This window comes from Paroedura picta, chromosome 3 (genome assembly GCF_049243985.1).
Source record: "Paroedura picta isolate Pp20150507F chromosome 3, Ppicta_v3.0, whole genome shotgun sequence".
Taxonomy (NCBI): Eukaryota; Metazoa; Chordata; class Lepidosauria; order Squamata; family Gekkonidae; genus Paroedura; species Paroedura picta.
In genome coordinates, this window is record NC_135371.1 from 36,559,316 (window position 1) to 36,579,765 (window position 20,450).

At 41.4% G+C, this 20,450-nt stretch overlaps 1 protein-coding gene across 1 annotated transcript in view; it reads right to left on the bottom strand.

Moving 5' to 3' along the window:
* The window catches only part of PLXND1 (plexin D1), a 173,372-nt gene that overhangs the window by 96,179 nt on the left and 56,743 nt on the right, over positions 1-20,450 (bottom strand). Inside the window, exons 6-9 of the mRNA XM_077325307.1 lie at positions 17,774-17,957; positions 14,934-15,042; positions 12,460-12,562; positions 602-706 (exon numbers count right to left, since the gene is read on the bottom strand). Of these exons, the coding sequence (XP_077181422.1) occupies positions 602-706; positions 12,460-12,562; positions 14,934-15,042; positions 17,774-17,957 (501 nt within the window). The remainder of the gene's footprint in view (positions 1-601; positions 707-12,459; positions 12,563-14,933; positions 15,043-17,773; positions 17,958-20,450) is intronic.

Sequence of the window (20,450 nt, forward strand, 5' to 3'; positions counted from 1 at the left end):
CACATGTCAAAAATATGCACAGAATACATATTTTCTTTTTTTTTAATGGCACCTCAGACCTTGATTTAATTGCTCACATATTTTGTCCCCTGCTTTTAAATTGCTTTTGCTTTGTCCAAGCTCAGGACTGTTGGTGTACTCCATGTGAGAACTGCATACTTGCAAAGTTCATTGAGTGAAACATGGAAGAAGTATTTTCAAGTATGTGAAGCACATTTCCACACCGACCCCTAAAGCATTCTGCTCAAATGGAAGTTTTACAATATTATAAATTTACTTATTGCACCAGTCCCATGAAAGTTCTTGTATTACATGTAACAGATCCCTAGAGAATGCCTGCATAGAAGGCATATTTTCTTCTTCATATTATGCCCACCCAGACTTGGCCACTTGCCAGAGTGATTACTTTTTGTTAAAGTCCTCTGTTATAACAGCTATTTCTTCTGTTATGATAAAGTTTTTTTTTCAATGTCATGAACGGACTTTATTTTGCTTCTAATCAGATATTGCTACTTTACTGACAGGGTCCATTATATGACTTTTGGTGCAAAAGTATGCTGATAAGCTAAGGCACACTTTCCCACAGGGCCTATTTAATTACCTTTACAAAAGCAGCATTCTTCAAGGTAATGGTGATGTCCTGGGAAGTCCCAGTTGCCACTGGTGCTGCAGAGGTAGACATGATGTGTGGACAATCAGTACTCTTCTGTATTTCAGAAACAAACAAACAAACAAAATGGTTAACAGGGAGGCTAAGGAATGTCTTTAACACAGCAGCATCATGAAAATGGCACTGCCAGTTAGTTCATAAAGTCATCGTGGAGCTTATGATCATTACTCCCCATTTACAGCATATTCTTGTGTTTGAGTCTTTGATGCACAGACTTAGTGATACAAGTCTGTGCCTTTTCCTTTTACAACATCAGTTAAGATTCAACAAGTATAATCTATCCAGTTCTACATAGTATACATAGGGGGCAGGTTGACATGATCATTTATGGTCATATCACCTGATAAATATTTAACAAATTAAAATATATATATATATAAATAATTAACTCCCACCGATTCAGAAAACCCTTCCAGGGCCATTAAAAAAAAACAAAAAACAAAAACAAGGTTGAGAAATTCTGCTATGGATAAGCAATGACAATTATGGACTTCAAGCAACTGTATTATCAATCTGGGATTTTTCACAGTGAAATTAAATGGTTCACAAATTGAAAGCAAAGCCATATGACCTCATCAGCTGCCATTCTGTGGTTGCTATTGTATCCATTATTTCATTAAAAGAGGGGATCCAAATTACACTAACAAGATACACAGTAAATTGCAGAGAAACTGAAAACCCTGGAAGTGTGCTACTCTCATCAAGGAAGAAAGCACTTTTCAAACTTCAGGGCACAGAAGAAGAGCCTGGGGAAGAGGCAGAGATTTTTTTTTCCATTTGTGCTAGGCTATGGAGATAACAAGATACATCATGACAGACTCCTGTGGTTTCTTATCTGCTCCAAACCTCATCATAAGTGAGAGACACTGCCAGTGTCTCCCAAGCCCTGTTTGGCACCGGAGAGTGCAGGGAGAGGTGGAGATGAGAAGCAAGCAATTATTGTTTCTTCTTTTTTCCAGTACTACAGTGTGACTATGCATGCTGCAGTGGGATAAGGAGACGTAGGAGGTCTTCTTCTCCTTGCTCTAGTTTGGAGAAGCTGTATGAAACTGGCAGGATCTTGCCTTAAGCCACTGAGGTTTCAATAAAGTAGTAAACCATGGGGGGGGGGGAAGACAATTGCTGTTTTTAAATCTTCATCAAATGGCTGCACAAATGAGAGCTCTAAGGAAGGACAAGTCATGCTGACATTCCTTTTCTACCATTGAGCTGCGGAGTGATGTTGTGGGTGCCCAACAGCTCACTAGGCTGTTATAATATCAGTGGGGTGTATAAGGTGAAATGGTTAAAAGTGTCGGCCTAGAGCTAGGGAAGCCTACAACCACAAAGGTCAAAGGGCTTACTGGTCAATCTAACCTTCCTGACAAGGTTATCATGACAAGATGATAGAAGGGAGTAGAACCAGGCAAGCTATATACTCCTGTCAGACAATAACTACACCTACAACATCGAAGCATTGAGAGTTTGTCCTTTCTCATTCCTTCCAACATTTTTACCAGAACTGGTAGAAACATATTGATTTTACATTCTCAGCCATTATGATGTAGCCATTCTGTTTGTCTAAAAGTTTAAAATCCCCCTAAAACAGATCAGACCAAATTGTAAACTTTAAAGTTGCTCTGCAAACTAGATGCGCATAAACAGATTGCACCGGTAAACTCAGGAAACATTATGTTCCTTAGTGTGCTAAGACTGATCTCTTGTCATTGTTTGATTTCAGATTTATACCAGAGTAAGGCAACTTAAGAACTGGGCCCCTGTAACACTTTAAAAGATAAACTGTCCAACATTTCCATATCTCAGATCCTGTGAGCAGTGGCAACTCTGCACTCAGTGTCTGCCTCTCTCCAGATACCTCCCAAGACCCTCCACAAGGCTTCTCAATTATCTTAAAGTGCTTGTCTGAGGGGAGAAAACATGCTTTAGGGTTTATCGGGACATTGATCTTAACCATACACCTTCCAGGTCTGCTTAGCAGTGGAGATTAAATTACAGAGATATGCAAGGAGGGAAGTAAATCAAGAAAGGATGGGGAAAGTATGGTCGATGCTCCCCCACCACCCTTAATGTGACCAAAAAGAGTAAGAGGAGACTCAGAAGGGAGCTGAATATAGTATTGGATGTCCTTGCATATCAAAGCAGCCAGTTCTGGTTGCTAGAAAAACAAACAGCAGAAGACCAATTTACTCACAGCCTTATTTTGCCCAAAACAGAACTTTTCAGCATTTGCTGCTGCATAGCAGAAAAGGCCATAAGCACCCATAATGTACCCGTTCTTGTACTCAGTCTGCTCATTTCCCTAATAATAATTTCTACACCACCTTCTCTCTCCTTGTTAAACCTTTGCTGAGGGAGGGGAAAAAGATTCGAAGGTGGCTAAGAGGTGATGGCAGAATCTCTTGGAACGGGGAAATGAAAGAAAGGGCTTAAAGAAAGGGTTTTTCAGAGCCACCTCTATTGTTTCGTTTCCATCTCCTTAAGTCGCAGAAAATGCTATTAGCTGTTTCCTGCAAATTAATGGCTGTTCTCCTAGAATCAAGAATTACCAACGTAGTATCTCAGGACACAGTCGGTTTTTACAGCTGTCAGCAGAAGCAAGGACACGGTTAATATAATAACATTTGTCAAGACCTCAGAACTAAAGAAAACATTTAATGCAATCCAAAGTTCTCCATGGTTTGGATCCATACGTGTAGCTCCTTGTGAGCAGGGTCTGCCCCATTCCACTCAGTGCTGAGGAAAATCTTTATACCTTGCCCACAAAGCTGCTCTTCGTGTTAAAGGAAATAGGGGAGCATCTGTTCCTTGAACTCTGTGTCAGCAGTGACCCCCTTCATGCACAATGGACAGCAATTGACATTTGAGGGGGAGGGACAAATGTCGCGTCAAAAGGAAAACCAGTGATCACAAAAACATTGGTGTTTGCACTAAAATAATTGCACAGAGCTCTCCCCCAACCCTTCCTTGGCGAATGCCTCACTGAAGAGTGTGGGTTTCTTGCTTTAAGGTAGCAGCTGCCGTTTCCCATAGCAAAAACATCCACTTCTTCTGAAGTGGGGGGCCCGAAACATTGTTAAGATGGGAGAGTGGGGAGCAAAAAACTTCATGAAACAGGGCCTCTGATTTTGTCTTATGATTAACAGGCACACAGTGCAAATAATATCTTAAGCTACTGATTCTCAACTACCTCCTTTTCCACATTCTTCTCTTTTGTTACCAACCCAAGAAAACTAGCAGCATATTGCAGGCTAGCCCACACATCCTGATGTTTAATCAGCCCAGTAAACACATTCTAGATGGATGAGCTTGGTACATTCAGTTGCACAGCAGGTCTAGTTTGCTTGAATGTACCTGAAATATTCAGCAGCTAAGAACGAAATGGCTTTTCCACATTTCATGTTCAATCTTTTAGAAATCTATTATAACCATGCATTTAAGAGTATCTTTAATCTTGTGCTATGAAGCAGCTTTCTTAAAAGGCATTAATTCTTGCAGGCAGGATAGGAAAAAATATGATTTTCATTTTCCAACAGGGAGCATAAAAACCAGGGGAAAGCTAAATGATTCATTTAAGGTCACAAATAAGCCACTAAGGCAGGAAAAGAGCTCCAATCTCACAGGATTCCTGTTTTCAGCAAACTTCACTGGCACTTTGAACTGGCAAAAATTACTATATAATCAAAACAATGGCACAATCTGGGCACTTTCACTGCAACTTGTCACCCAAATCAGTAAAGATTCCCATGTCATATTCTACTGATACAAGAATTAAGATATATGTTAAATGATATGTGTAAATATTATTTAAGCATGCTCAGGTGAATGAATATACACATGAAATTGCCTTTATATTGAGATAATTAGTCTATTAAGGTCAGTACTGTCTGTTCTGATCGACAGAAGCTCTCTGGGGTCTTATGGTATTTCACTACCTGATCCTTTTTCGCTTGAGATACTGAGGACTGAACGTAGTACCTACTTCATCCAAAGCAGATGCTGCACCAATGAAGCCACAGACTTTCTCCCAAGGGTTACATGTCTGCTATAGCTTCAATACATGCATTCGGTGGAAGCACCGAATGGTGTGTGCGTGAACTTTTACTGCACACTGGATCAATGAAATAAACACTTGCCTAATTAATTGCAAGTTGGAGCCAGCACAAAATTTCCACTTGCACTAGAGCTCTTGCACAAGCAGAAATGCAAGTAAAAAACCGCAGCAACTGCTTGAGAAAAGTCAAACACATGTGTTTCCCCCATGGGCAAGATGCTGGGGCACTGTAACATGCGGGGGGGAAAGAGCCAGGTGTTATACATGTATCTGTGAATGCAAATAAATGCTTATATGGATGCAGAACTTTGTGTGCTTGTATTATTGTGGTAAGCGCACTTTTCATCTGACAGTGCCTGCTGACACGGTCGTCCTATTAAAATGCATCCATCATTTGAAATCTTGCTCCAATATTTTTAAGGGAATAACATCTGTTGCCTAAATCCATTCTTTAAATTTCAGATTAATGAATACCTTGAAGGCCGTCTCTCTTAGTCCACTTCACCACAGCATTTTTTTTCTTACTAATTCCAGAAACAGATGTAAAGGTATATAAAAAGTCAGTAGAGGGCTTTCAGGATTAGCCTTGCCAAGGCCTTTTGGAGGTGATCCCTTCTGGATGTCTTGGACTCATCTGCTTAGTTAAATCTTCAATAGTTTAGGCAGTTCATTCAGCTGACAGTGCAAGAATTGTAGGGGCTGGAAAAGGTGAAACTATGGTCAAGGGGCCACTGAAAATATGCTTTTCTAAAAGGGAAATACTAGGACAGAATACTAAGACAGAAGACAGATGTCTTGTGAATAGTGCTTTCAGAGAGAAGAAAGTCTGAAGACGTTTGGATGGGTTTTTTTCTCTGTGTACACACAATTTCCAGGGAAACATGCATGTGTGCCTGATAGATTTCTGAAAACACTGATCTAGTCTGAAGTCCTTAGCCCTACAGGCTGTGTAAACTGTAAATAATTTAACCTTAATTATTGGCCTTCTCTCCTAAATAAAGGGAATAATTCCTGGCTCAGAAAAAAATATGTATTTTAAGCAGCACAGGTTACTTATGTATCACATTATTCAAGTGGACATCTGTGCAGTTCCACAACATAATCCTGTACACAATATTCAGTAACCTTTGACATCTTTATTTAGGGATATTTGTGTTTTTCTTTGGATAGAAAGGTCTGGCCTCTCTGAGCAAGAACCTTTCAGCTTAGAACAATATAATTATATTATTTTGTTGTTCAAGCAGACTATTAAAGGAGGAGTAAACCTATTCCCACAAACAGCATTGGTAATGCACACTGCACACTTTGCAATGAGAATTGTAGAAAGCAAAGGTAGCCAATAAATAATTTGGGGAGTTCATTAAATCCAGTTTACAGTTCTACTCATGGGAAGCTGAATGGGATGGGAGCTGCTTCTTTCTTGTCTTGACCTTGGCTGATTCTGCACTTACTGTCAATTTTCCATTGTAGATCCTGCCGAATTCAGATCAATTTGAACTCGGGTCTTCCTCTACCCCGCCCCCATTGAAACAGGAAGTGTTCTGCACTTGATTGGGGAAGCTTAGAATGGGGGGGGGGAGACAAATGCAGCAGGAGCATCTTTCTTTTCTTGAACAAGGGGGGGAGGATTGGAGACAGCAGAGGAGGGGGGAAAAACAAGAGGCAAATCTCTGCTGAGAGAAGTTAGGGCTTCTGGAGTGCAGTCACTTTAGGACAAGTCTTGGAACCGGGAAGCAGGAAGACTTTCAACTGACGCCCTGGCCAATCTGGGAAGAATGCTTTGCTACAGCATTGGAGAGACTAATTCCCAAAAAGCAGAGAGCTGCACATTTACTCATGGCGGTTTTTGAAATATCGTGGGGGAAAGGTAAAGTCACCATGAATCAATCATGCATGTTGCAGAGGGAAAATTTAAAGCACTCAAAATCAAAATGCAAATTCAGTGTAGATGGGAGGGATTCATTCAAACTGGGACTGGGTAAAAAGCCCCGTGCAAACTACACCCTTGTTTGAGTATCAGCATATTTTGGGGTAGAATATTGGAAGAAGAAGGAACCCCTCAGTTCTTGTACCATGTTTGTGCTTTTCAGTTTGCAGGATTTCAAATGAGGAGAGAGCAGTTTGTTCCAAGAATTACTAACAATGCTAAAAGCAGAAAGAGTACATGGGATCGCTGTTATGAATAAAAAATGGGCTGGGAAATTGGTAGTGAATCTTGAAAAGCTCAGAGTCATAGATCTTCACAGAAAATATTCTTTAGAAATAAATTGCTAAGTGGTCTGCTGAAAGTTCTGAAGTATGATCAGGTATTAGGAGAATCAAACTAAAATGCTGAATCTGAAGAATGCTGAGTAGATGGAAATTCTTTCAAAGTCAGTGGCGTAATCTGAATCAAAGAAAGCACTGGTGTGCATGCTATGGGCCACCAAGTCACTTCAAATTTATGGCTATTCTATTAATTAATGATCTTCAAAACATCCTATCATTAATAGTTTTGATCAGGTCTTGTGTTCCAAAGGCTCAAGGCCATATTAAAGATGGTAACTTCAACAGTTCCAGTGCCAAAGGTGGAATATGAGTCACAGGTTGAACGTGAGTGCAAACAGAAACAGTGGAACATGCTGCTGACAACAGCTAACAGAGAAAATGAAGCCATTGTCATAGAAACAGAACATTTGAAGTAGGTATTATTGATGAGATTCTTACAGAAGAAGGTGACAACACCATATGCGATGATGTTGTTGTTATTTAAGGTGCCAAGTGACTTCTGCTTATTTTCGGGGATAATCTAGAAAGCACTGTAGCTAATGCCATGACAGCTGAAGGCTTGTCATTCATCTGTATTACATTCATTTGTAAATACAAACTGGAAGAGATTGTATAGAGGGATGACTTTTCCCAGATTCATCTTTGGGTCAAAGCTCTTGTGACCAATTTCCCACAGTGGCGCCTACTCCGGGCTACCGGCAGTTCCCTGCAATGGGGCATCATGCACCGCTGCTTCCTGTGTCCCCCTGGGGGACCTATTTCCACAGCACATAACATCTGCCCTGTATTTCTCCATCTCCACAATGCAGCTGGGGTGGAAAGTTTCTGCCGCGTGAGGGGAGGTGGGAGGAGGAGTTTATTTGCATGAAGGTAGGATTGCATTACAACACAATCCTACCTTAGCGCAAATAAAAATTGCCCCATTTGGCACTGTGGCACCACAAAGCTATGCAGCCAAGTGGAACATTTTCTTTTCCCTCTGGGATGCTGTAGGAAGGGGAGGAGCCAAGCCTGGAAGGTCCAGCTCTTCCCTGTCTACATCGGCCTGAGGCTAGATAGGCCCTGTTGGCCCCTATGGCAGACTGGGGAACACTGAAACATCCACATTCCCTCGCTATGGGCAATGGAGGGCCTAAAGCCCGCCAAACACAGGATGGGATCAGGCTGATGCCGATGTCGTGTGGCAGTGGGGATTAGCCCTGCTGCCATACAGGCACCGGCCTGGCTTTTTTTCTGCCTTTGGGAATCAGTCTGTGTGAAGAAATCAAAGAATTGAGTTTGCTTGAGGATATCTACTGCCAGTCTTCCTTGTCAATAACTGCCACCTTTAGATAGATATCATCCTCAGGGACCAGCCTAACAGCAGCTAGAATCGACCCTACAGTAACTAAGGTTGGCCAATGTCTGAGGAGAGGCAACTCTATCCTGAATATATTGTTTCAGGAGAACCTGAAAAATTCACTTCCAAAATAAAGAATGAAATCAAGAGGCTTTCTTCATATTTGACTGGTAAATTTCGGGCACTGAGAATTGGAATGCTGTCCTAGTTTATTTATTATATAGAAACACAGAAGTACCGCCCATTTGAACCTCAGGATGAATGCTGTGGTGCAGCATCTGTGACTGTGTTAGCATAGCATCTGTGATAATCAACATTGTGAAAGAGCTAGTACATGCCTGATAGTTTTGCTATGATCTGTGTCTCTACAAGGATAATGAGATACACTGCTGAGCCCTTACTGTGGCTTTTAAAACCACAATATTTTCTCCTACAACATTTTCCAGAAACATTTACTTATCATGTATATTATTCAGATCAAGCTGGAAAGGTGCTTAATAACTGCAATCCCCAGCAATTTGTGCCAACACAGCTGGGTTTAGGTTATTCCTGACGTGCTACAGCTGGTATAGGACCCAGAGTTCTATTTAATCGAATTTTAAATCCATGCCTGTTGCTGTGAAGAGGCCTCTGGACACATCTAACAGACCTTCCTTAAAAGCAGATCTCTGCTGCTGGCTGCTAACAGCACAGGATTAGTACTGAGCGGTGGCAAATCTATTCCCTATCCAGAGACTATAAATTCTATTCCTGCTACAAAATCTAGAGAAGCATTAAGAAGCATGGCTTATGGACAGAATTGGGTTTATCACATCACATTACTAAATAATCATTGTGACATTTGCTATACAGGGCTGGACTTCCATTTAAAATGAGAGCCCTGCATTAGGGGTCACAAAGGTGTGTGTGGGGGGGAAAGGGGTGCCCCTGTTTCAAATACTTCCTGGTCACTAGGTCCATTTCATATATATACAGAATAAATTAAGCACAGCCTGAAGAAGTTTATGCTGCTTTGTTAGCCATCAAGTCAGTTCTTTTTTCCTTTAGTCTCAGTATCAAAATAGACAAAATGATAGCCCAGCCCTAATCATCTACAACAGTGTAAGGCTATCTTCGCAACCTATCTCCCATTCAGACTTGAGTGACATCAGTTGACACTGGACCATGATAAGCATGAATGTGAAGGCACAACATGTTGCATTCAGGTTGGTAAATTGCTAAACTAACTAATCGTCAAATATCAAAATAATTATACAAACAGAACAGGTATACAGATAATCTTACAATTAGAAAAGGTATACAAAAGGTGCACAATTAACAATTTTCTATTGTCTTTATACAAACTCAATGATAATGTGTAATACAAATGAACAGTAACTCCCACTTTGTGGATACTCCCAAGAGCTCACTAAAATTTTTCTTTTAATAAGACGTGGATTATAATTTGTGTAGAAGAAGGAACACAAGTCCTTTGCTGGTTGTCAGAGCCAAAAACAGGTCATGAGAAGGCTTTACTCTCCATCCAAAAAAGGTTTATACGTGGGCTACCAAATAAGACGTCATGTCTCTCAAGGGCAATTTAATATACCAGAACAATTTCACAACCAGTTTTTATGTATCCATGTGGTTCTCACACAGAAAGACCTGTGTTTAAGAATGTTACACTGAACCCATCTGATCTCTAGATGGGGTTCCTTCCACCTGCCACCCACAGCACCAGAGAAGAGGGATCTGGCATCCTTAATGAGGCCAAGGCAGGAAAAGAACTTCAGCAGCTGACTTCTGTTTGACAGAGGAGGCTGCTGTATCCAGAAACACCCAACAGAGGTCTCTCCTGAGGGGAAGGTGGGCAACTTTCTGGCTTGTTGCTGTCAACAGGGCAGTTGTCCTGGCATCTGCCCCAGGATACATGGAGCCAAGAGAACCATGAGTGATGCTGCATGGGGTTGGAGACATTTCCCACTCTTCCCATGAGAAAGGTGGTTGTGGCAGTTCTGAAAGGCCTATCAAGCCCTCATCAGGCCAGGCACAGGAAGACATACCTGCCAAATCTGCTAGACCCCTTACAAAGAGGTAAACTGAGCAGCAGGACACAAAGAAGATGAAACTTGTTCTGGAGCTCCCTCTCCTGAGCTGAGGACCAAAGGAGGAAGTAGACACAGCAAACTGTTCCCTTTGCTGAAATTAGTCTGAGAAAGAGTGCTTACACTCAAAAGCTCATGCCTTGAATAAATGTTTGTTGGTCTTAAAGGTGCTATTGGACTCTGATTTTATTGTGTTCCCTTTGAAGGCAATGGATTGTACTTCATTTTCATGCGAGGGATGTGACTGACAAGTAAAATAATAACACAAAGACCAAGATCCTTGCTGAAGAAAACAAATGAGGATAATTTATGACTCAGTACATTTTAAAAAGGTTCAGAACTACAGTGCCAAAGAAGTATTTAATTTAAAGTATAAAAGCCTGGTATATTGTTTTCTAGAAAACCAATTTATTTAATTTAACTTCAGTTTAAACTTAAAAACCAAATTGCTGAAGATTCTGTTATTAAGAGATTCATTTGGGATAAAGGTGATTAGCTGTTCCTGTGGTGATTTCACTGCTGATAGCTTGTTAGGCACCATTTTATTAATGTCCCGCAACAGACTAGTTTTTTTTTTAAGTATTGCTAGACTTATTCTACTGCATAAATCCAAGCACTGTAAGCTATGTGGAAATAAATACATTACTCCAATTCAGAATGGCAATTAAGTACCAAGGGATGAAGCCTGCTGAATCAGGAAATCTGAATACTTTAATTAAATACAAGCATTTATTTATTTAAAAACCCGTTTTATTCTGGGTATAAACTTTGTGTGCACACACACGTCTTCAGACCCATTTGTAGCTGAGGGTGTGCCCATGACAGCTTACACCCAGAATAAAGCTTTGTTGGCCTTAAAGGTGCCACTGGATGCACACTCTGTTCTGTACCATCAGTGGCGATGCTAAAACTACTGGCAAACTTGACCAGCTGATGACCAATGTCTGGTATTTTAGGAGGCGGCTGTAACATGAAGCTGTCTTAAACTAAATCACACAATCAAGATCAATTTCAACTCAGACAGGTAGCAGCTCTCCAGGCTCTCAAGCAGAGGTCTTTCAGATCACTTCCTACCTAACTCATTTAACTGGTAATGTTGGGGACTGATGCTTTCCACTGACCCAGGTAATCCTCTGTTTGCCCACGTAAGAATAATGAAAGGCACACTCAGAGAATCACACCCGGTCATACTTATGCACTGCATGTTTATTGGTTCATATTCTTTTTTGTAGCCCTCTACTTCTTTCTGTGATTTGTATTCAGTTTTTAAAATATGAATTTAGTATCATGCTTCTGATTCAGTTTACCATTTGCTTTTGTAGCTTAATGTGCAGTAATTTCTTCCAATAAACCATTTAATTCATATTAGTAGCACTTCAGAGTCCACATCTTCCTACTGACAGTCACACAGCCACTGAGGTGATAGGAAACCATAAAAAGGAGACCAATAGCACCTTTAGGACCAACAAAGATTTATTCAAGGAGTGAGCTTTCGAGTGCAAGCACTCAAAAGCTCATGCTTTGAATAAATCTTTGTTGGTCTTAAAGGTGCTATTAGACTCTATTTTTGTTGTGCTACTTCAGACTAACACGGCTACCCACTTGAATCATAAGAAAGAGAGGCATCTTACTTAAGAGCAGTGGTCCCCAACCCCCGGTCCGGGGACCGGTACCGGTCTGTGGATCATTTGGTACCGGGCCGCAGCTCCTCTTCGTCCTCTTCCCTGGCTGCAGCCTTGGGGGCTGCCCTGCCACTCTGCCGCCGGCTCACCTTTGGTGCTCTCCAGCAGCCACCATGACTGGGGCTCCCCCTTGGCGTGACACTGCGCAGCTGCTGCTGGCAGCGCCCCCTAGTGGGCTGCGGGAATTCAGGGGCACAAGCGGGAAAGCAAGTAGAGCAGGGGCTTAGGTGGCGGTGACGAAAAGACTACCCCCCCCCCGGGCCTCAGCAAAATTGTCAAGCATTGACCGGTCCCTGGTGATAAAAAGGTTGGGGACCACTGCTTAAGAGGACCAAATGAACAAGTAGCAGTGTGATATGCCTTACATTCATCTGTATTGAACCTTCACACTCCGAGGCATTGGAGACACAGGTATATCTTTGAGTGCACCAGTAACACTTCCATTTGGCTGAGAGGCAACTGATACACCTGAAACACATAGAAGAGGCATATGTTTACTCATTTAGCACAGTTTACATGCAGATACTTCTCTTGAGTGAAGCAGCCAATACAGGACTGCATTTGTTATGGTTTTCTGACAAGTCCACCCACAGAAGACTCTAGACTTCACTTTTTTTGTGTGTGTGAGGGGGGGTTCTTCTGTCATTCTACTTTAATACATTAACCAGTCACTTATTCATGCCACATCTGTTTTTGAGCTACTTTCATTATCTTCTGTTTTTCAGGAATGACATTTGCAGAGACTAGTTCTTTCTCAAGCTAAGAGGGGTAATTTCATTATTAAAAGGCTGTGAATAAAACTGGCTTTGAGTAGACACCCTTATCGACACCCTCTCCCTCCTCATATTTTACCCGCAGCTAAAGAGAAGGCTGAGGCTAGTTCTAACATTATGGTCAGGCTGTCTGAACTCCTGCTAACATGGGATGTAAAAATTACCCTTTTCCTTTACAGCCTGTGAGTGGATCCTTTCATACACATGGTGTTGGGTAACTACAGTGGCTTTTGGTAGGGTGGTTTTTACTTACCATAATGCATCTGACAAGATGCATTAGCAAACTCCTCCAATCTATACTGAGTTTCACATGGCAGAACTAGCACTCCAAGAGGTGATTAAATCCAGAGGGATATATGCTTACTCTTGTGCAGCTCAGAAAACATATGGGATGCAACTAGAGAACATGTACAATGTGTCTGTTTCTGTTAATTATACTTTAAACCTCAGAACTGGACATATATAGACTGAAAGATGGTAGCCAAGATTTGTTTAGTAAAGCAGTTGCCCATTTATCCACAAATGCTTTTTCTTTTCTGGTGAGACTCTTGCTGCTATTCCCAAACAAGCCCCACTAAAGCCAGCATTTTAAAAATGTGGTCATCCTGGGTAACTGAATGTTTCTGGGACCAATTTGCTCACTAGAGACATGAAAAACATCAACTTTTATTTTTAAAAAAGAGGAGGCTTGTAGGAGGTAAAGTGTGGGCCTTATGTAACATTCCTCCAATTAGCTAACAAGGCCACCTATGAACTAGAATGGCATTCTTGCAGACACAAAACATTCCTCATCATGCACTTGCAGAAAATTATGCTATTAGCATGTTAAGTGGTTGTCTTGTAACAAGGGTGGATCGATTTCCTAGCCAATTAATTCTACACAATCATTTGTCCTTTATGCCTTCTCCAATACCATACCATTCAATCTGGGCACCTCCAAAACTGCCTTCTCCTGTCCTTTACAGTTGCTTCCTAAAATATGCATCTCCCTTCCCATAATCACAAGAACATGGCTAGCTAGATTCACTTATAGGTGGGAAGACTTCCAAAGAGAGCAGTTTTCAAAGGGAATCTACTCATCTTTAGCTCTTGAAGTTGCCCTTAAGTCATATTATTTCAATACATCTCAGACTTCCTCTGTCAGCAGTGACTATCTATGATTGGTAACAAGATGTGAATGCAAGTGGGAGGGATAACTTCTAGGAGTAATGACAGGAGGATGTTGGGGGTGAGGAGGACAAATGCTAGGAACACTCTACTTATTTTCACAAATCTGTATTAGATAGGCTTCTGGTTCAGTATGTTCACTGCCTCCCCAAACACTAAGCTGGGTCTAGTGCAAAATTTCCCCTTGCCCCAGAACTCTTGTGCAAGTGAAAACATTTTTAAAAGACTGTTGCAGTCAACGGCACCAAATCACATTTAATGCATCTGCTTGTGCGAGTTCTTCTGCAACCAGTTCCTGGGTACTATAATATATGGGGAGGAAAGTGCTCCCTATAGAAGCAGAACTGCACTAAATCCACTTATGTTTCAGCTCACACATAACTGGATCCAAGCCACTGTTTTCTGCTACGGAGAAGACGGGCTTGTCTTTAAATAGGGATTGTTTTTCTTCTGATAATTACAGAGTCCTGAGGGTTAACTTTTAGCTTTCAAGCTAAAAAAATATATTATTCATGTTTGTAAAAACTTGAGGGAAAAAATGCCAAAAACCATCAAAATGTCCAGATGGTCTAAAATGCACTAAGACCCTTCCTCTGCAAATCCCTGGCAAGCTGCACTGTCTTCCCTGCCAAATCCTGCCCAGGGCCTAAAATATCTGGTTGACAACGAAGTGGCTCTTGCTTAGTTAACCCACTACAATCAAGGCTCCTGGGTGTTGAAAATACACTTTTTAAGACTGGCATTGGGTAAATCACTCACCTCTACCAATATTGAAATACAAGATAGATTTGGTTTTCCAGTGCCAGAATCTGATGCAAATTTTAGACAAACCGTCTACTGTCTGTCAGTAACCTGCCATCTCCTCTCCACTGTACTTAACAGGCCGTGGGATCACTTACGCTGTCTTTGGGTAAATGCTTCCGGTTCTCTTGCAGTCGTAGATGGTGAAATTGGCCCACACAATGCTTTTGCCATTGACCCTCACGGCAGTTTGAACAACCACATGGTCTAGAAAAAGGAAGCCCAAAGATACTACATCACAAGAGAGTTGCTTTTGTATTGTTCTTTGCTCATGCTGTCAAGCTAAGATAAATGCTTCAAGGAAAAAAAGTTCACGAAATTGCTGGTTTTCCTCCAATGGAGGACAAACCTCAGAATTCCTCCCCTCTCTCACAGGTAATACATTGGATTCTGTTTCTTTAAAAGTACCGCTATAAACTACTTATCCAAACAAGGCAACTGAATTTCAACAAATAAATATTTATTTATTTATTTAAAACATTTTTATCCTACTTTCCCACTCAGAGCATAGTCCCTAAGGCAGCAAATATTAAAACATTTCAACTGACTGAACTCTCTGTGTTCGGCAAGGCCTGTAAGATGGAGCTCTTCTGCCAGGCATTTGGTTGAGGCCAGGATGGTGAATCGGAGTTTATCAGCCATGGATCCCACCCTGCTTTCTAAGATCAAGCTCCCGGCTCCCATCATTTTGGGAGGCTGAGGCTACTTCTAACATTATGGTCAGGCTGTCTGAACTCCTGCTAACATGGGATGTTAGCAGGCCCAGGGACATCAGCATAGGCCCAGGGGCTGATCTACAGGGCTGAACTTTGGGAGTTTAGGAGGGTTGAAGACTCAGGTTATGATGCCATCCATTTGTCTATATGGGGATTTTAGGGGTTTCATGCTGTAATTTTTATCGCTTTACTTGTGAACCACTGTGAGAGGGTATTTCCAAGAACGGTGGTATATAAATTAAAATGTAAATAAATAAACAAACTGGTGAAACAATGTTTAAAATACAAGTATATACATATACATATACAATATTTCTAACAAACTGAACATGCAACACACACATAAGCAGAGTGTGTAAGAAGAGTGAGGGCACACTAAGCAAAAGCTGGTGGAAGTCAATGACCGATGATCACAGACAAATCTTCCTGGGAAGGGAGTTCCGAAGGTTCAGTAGCACAATTAAGAAGGTGCTTTCTCAGGCTGCCATCTGGGAGGGACACTAGAGTCAGGTGCTCTGAGGATAACCAGAGTTGTCAGTGATGCTCAGGGTTTGGGGGGCTTTTTGCTGTGAAGTCACGTGACAACCCATGTGGTTTTCGAGGCAAGAGACTAACTGGAGATATTTAACACTGGCTGGCTCTGTGTAGAGACCCTGGACTGTCTTGGTGGTCTCCCATTCAAATACTAACCAGGATCAACCCTAAACTTCCAAAATCTGATGATATTGAGCTATCCTGGGCTATACAGATTAGGGCATATTTATTTATTAAAATTTGTATTCCAGTGACTCAGGGAGGATCATATCATTAAAAAAAATCATACAGTATAAAATGCCATTTAAAACCAAGTTTACATTAAAATCTAGGCTATAACCTATACCGATGCTGTCTCTAAAATCCTAGTCCAGGACTGGAGAGGGCATTGTGTAAAGTTGTTGACTGCTCAGATGATGCAGATTCAGGCAGAGAGGTCTTCTAGAGATCAGATCTTAATTATTGGGTGTCAACTATATGCCTGGCTCAACAGCTCTGCCTTGCATGTCCTGCGGAACTGTTATAGGGCCTGCAGGGCTCTGGTATCCTTTTGCAGAGCATTCCACCAGGTTGGAGCCAGGCCCACAAAGACTCTGGCTCTGCTTGAGGTCAATTTGATCTCTTTAGGGTTCGGGACCCCAAGTAGATGTTGATCACTAGACCTCAGAGCCCTTTGAGGGGTAGAGAGGTCGTTCCAAAGATACGAGGGTTCCAGACTGTTGAGGGCTTTGAAGGTAAGATCCAAAACCTTGAATATGATTGGGTCTCCAATCTGGAGCCAGTGCAGCTGCACAGACTGTATATGACCTCTCCATGGCATCCCTGTAAGGACCAGTGCCACTGCCTTCTGGGCCATTTGGAGTTTCTGAGTAAGTCTCAAGGGTAGGCCAATGTAAAGTGAGTTACAGCAATCCAGTCTGGAGGTGACCACTGCATGGATCACAATGGCTAGGTCAACAGATAGGGCACCAACTGTCATGACTAGTGAAGGTGCTAAAAAGCCTGGCGGGCAGTCAATATAAAAAAACTTATGGTTTTCTCCTTTTGACAAAGGTAGAAATTTGATATCATGCATCTACAGGAAATAGCTGTCACCCTGAAATTTCATAATTTAGAAACAACATTCCTCCCCAATGGTTGCAGATTTTCTTTTCTTCTGGTAACATTTTGGATTTTGAATGAATTTGGAATTTTTAGTGCAGAATTCATAGGATACAAATCAAAACCAAGGAAGCTACAAAAGCACACTTCAAAATTCATATCCAAACACAAACACAATAGGTGCCGGACTACAATAGCAATCCTAACATTGACTGATACATTCCATCTATTATTTATTTAGATAGATAATTATACCCTGCTTCTCTCTCCAGCTGAGACACAAAGAGGCTTAACCACATCATCCTCCATCCATGTTAACCTATACCATCCATGCTGTGAAATAGGTTAGATTGAGATAATGACTGGCCCAAGGCCACCCAGTGAGCTTCTATGGCACAGCAGGGATTTGAACCTGGGCCAGGCATTCTCTAACCACCACACCAAGCTTGCCACTGCATAGCCTCAACTTTACTGAATATGAATAACTTTGTGGGAAAGCTGGTATTTCATCTGCAATATTCATCTGACAACCAATCCCACCCCTCGCCCCACCCCCCAGTATGCTAATACTTCTCCCTGCTACATACCTTGAGTGTAGGGGAAAGTTGGATATTTGTCTCTGGGAAGAAAATTGCAATAAACAAACTGGTTCCAGGAATCAGCAGGTACTTTAGCTGCAGTAGCTAGCGTGGTAACTCCATTCCCATAATCGCAAGACATCTTCATTCCATTCAAATTTGGAATATTCCCATGTATCTGGATTATCATGGCCTAAATATGGACAAAAAAAGGAGACAGTAAAGGATTTTTAAACTGCATTGAGTAGCTGCCTAAGGTGAAAAGCTTGCTGTTAATTCACTTTTTTTCGATTTTGTATCATTTTTGTCCAGATTACTATATGTAAAAATATATAAATTAGTACAAAGGCTGGCTTGAAATAGACCACATAAATTATACATATACGACCACAAAGAAGGACTTGAATAGTAAATAAGCTTGCCCTCATCCCTAGGAGCATAGCATATCACGCCTTCCAGATGTAAAGAGTATGCCTGAATTTTCTGAACATGAGCCCAAGAACTTGCTTGCCACACAAAATCCACATCAGTTTGGGCACTATGCATTCTCACAGTTTTTAAAATGAATGGGAGTTTCTTTTATCCACATGAGCTGAGTGTCAAGACTTAGTTAACCAATCAAAAATAAATAAGAATCACTTGGATTCTATGAACAAGTTCCATACATGTTCGTCTCTGCCATGAAGGGCACCTCCTGCTCTTGGTTAGTGGTTAAGAGCAGCGGCTTCTAATCTAGCGAGGCAGGTTTGAGTCTCTGCTGCTCCACATGCAGCCAGCTGGGTGACCTTGGGTTAGTCACCGTCAGAGAACCATTTCTCTCAGAGCTCTCTCAGCCCCACCTACCTCCCAGTGGGGAGAGGAAGGGAAAGCAATTGTAAGCTACTTTGAGATTCCTTCGTGTAGTGAAAAGAAGGTATAAAAGCAACTCTTCTGCTGCTGCTAGACCAAGTTCAACGGTTTCCAATGAGCTCTGGCCATTTACCAGAAGAGGAAGTATGCTGTGTAACAGAGAATAACACACAAGGATTCATAGGACCCAAACCTAAGTGTCATTATAGTGTTGCTGTTTTGTTATCAGCCTTAAGTTTGAGAAAACAAAATTTGATTCCAATAGCACCTTTAAGGTCTTAAAGGTGCAAATGAAATCAAATTTTGTGGTGCTACTTCAGGCCAACAAGGCTACCCACTTAAGTCAGGGTATTAGTAGTCTATATTAAATAAATAAAATGCCTATATTCTTGCTTTTCTTCCCTCTCTGATACCACAAATGGGTCATAGCATAAATTTTAGTGGGCAGTAGGCTATTTTATCATATCTCTTGAATAGACTAAGTCAGCAGATGAAACTAAGTAAGCAGCTGAAAAAAACTTTCATGCCGCAACAAATCTGTGAAGCCTCTAAGGTGTCACAGTATGACTTGTGACTTTATCCATACAGTTATTCAAACAATGGTTACATGGAAGAAAGTTTATTTCGCTTAAATCTTTATTTAGTTTATTAGTTAAGGTTTACAGTCCATTTATTGTTAAATTAACAATAAATTAATAATAATGAAGTGCAGCCAATTAACAGCTACCACACAGGATTTTTAAGGTAAGAGATGAGCAGAGGTTGTTTGCTATTGTCATCCTCTGCACACCAACCCAAGTCTTCCTTGGTGGTCTCCCATCCAAGTATAAACTGTGGCCAACCCTACTTAATTTCCAAATTGAGAACCTTGGGTTGGAGTATTTAGGCTGCCTTTAGACTGATAGTCAAGAGAGGAGGAGGAGGAGAAGAGTTGGTTCTTACATGCTGCTTTTCTCTATCCAAAAGAGTCTCAAAGCAGCTTACAATCACCTTCCCTTTCCTCTCCCCACAACAGACACCCTGTGAGCAGGTGAGGATGAGAGAGCCCTGATATCACTGCTCGGTCAGAACAACTTTATCAGTGCTGTGGTGAGCCCAAGGTCGCCCAGCTGGCTGCATATGTGGGAGCATGGAATCACACCCAACTCACCAGATTAGAAGTCCATGCTCCTAACCACTACACCAAGCTGGTGTAGGGCGGAAGAGAATGCTAGGGGTAGGAGAAAAAATTGAGTGTTTGTAAGTTGCCACCAAATGCAGATTTTCTCCTCAAAATGAGGGGAATGGGTGCTGAGTTTCCCTAGGAGCCAGAGTTCTGCTAACACACTGCATGAGACAGCAATAGGAAAAAATTATAGGCAAAGAGTAACCCGTGGTTTTCTTCAAGTGCAGCTTTGATGAACCATTTCAGACCAAATACAAAATGCACAAATAAATTCAGTAAAAAGAAGAGAAGCTTATTCATGTGCTAAAAAGAAAAGAAAATGAACATAGATTGGAATGAGTACTTTTAACGGATTGGTTTTTATAAAGGTCATGTACTTATTCCTTCATTTACTTACTACATTTATAGTCTGTGCTTTATCCCCCATGGAGACCCAGAGTGGCTTACATCATTCTCCTCTCCTCCATTTTATCCCCACAACAATCCTGAGAATGTGTGATCAAGGTCACCCAGTAAACTTCCATGGAAGAGTGGCGACTCAAGGGTCTCCTAGATACTCGTCCAACTTTCAGATTTTACTGCAGGAACTCGAATCAGCACACATGGCTCTTTCCTTCACACTGTATCCTCAGAGCATCACAGTGAGGTAGTTTAGGTCAAGAGAGAGTGACT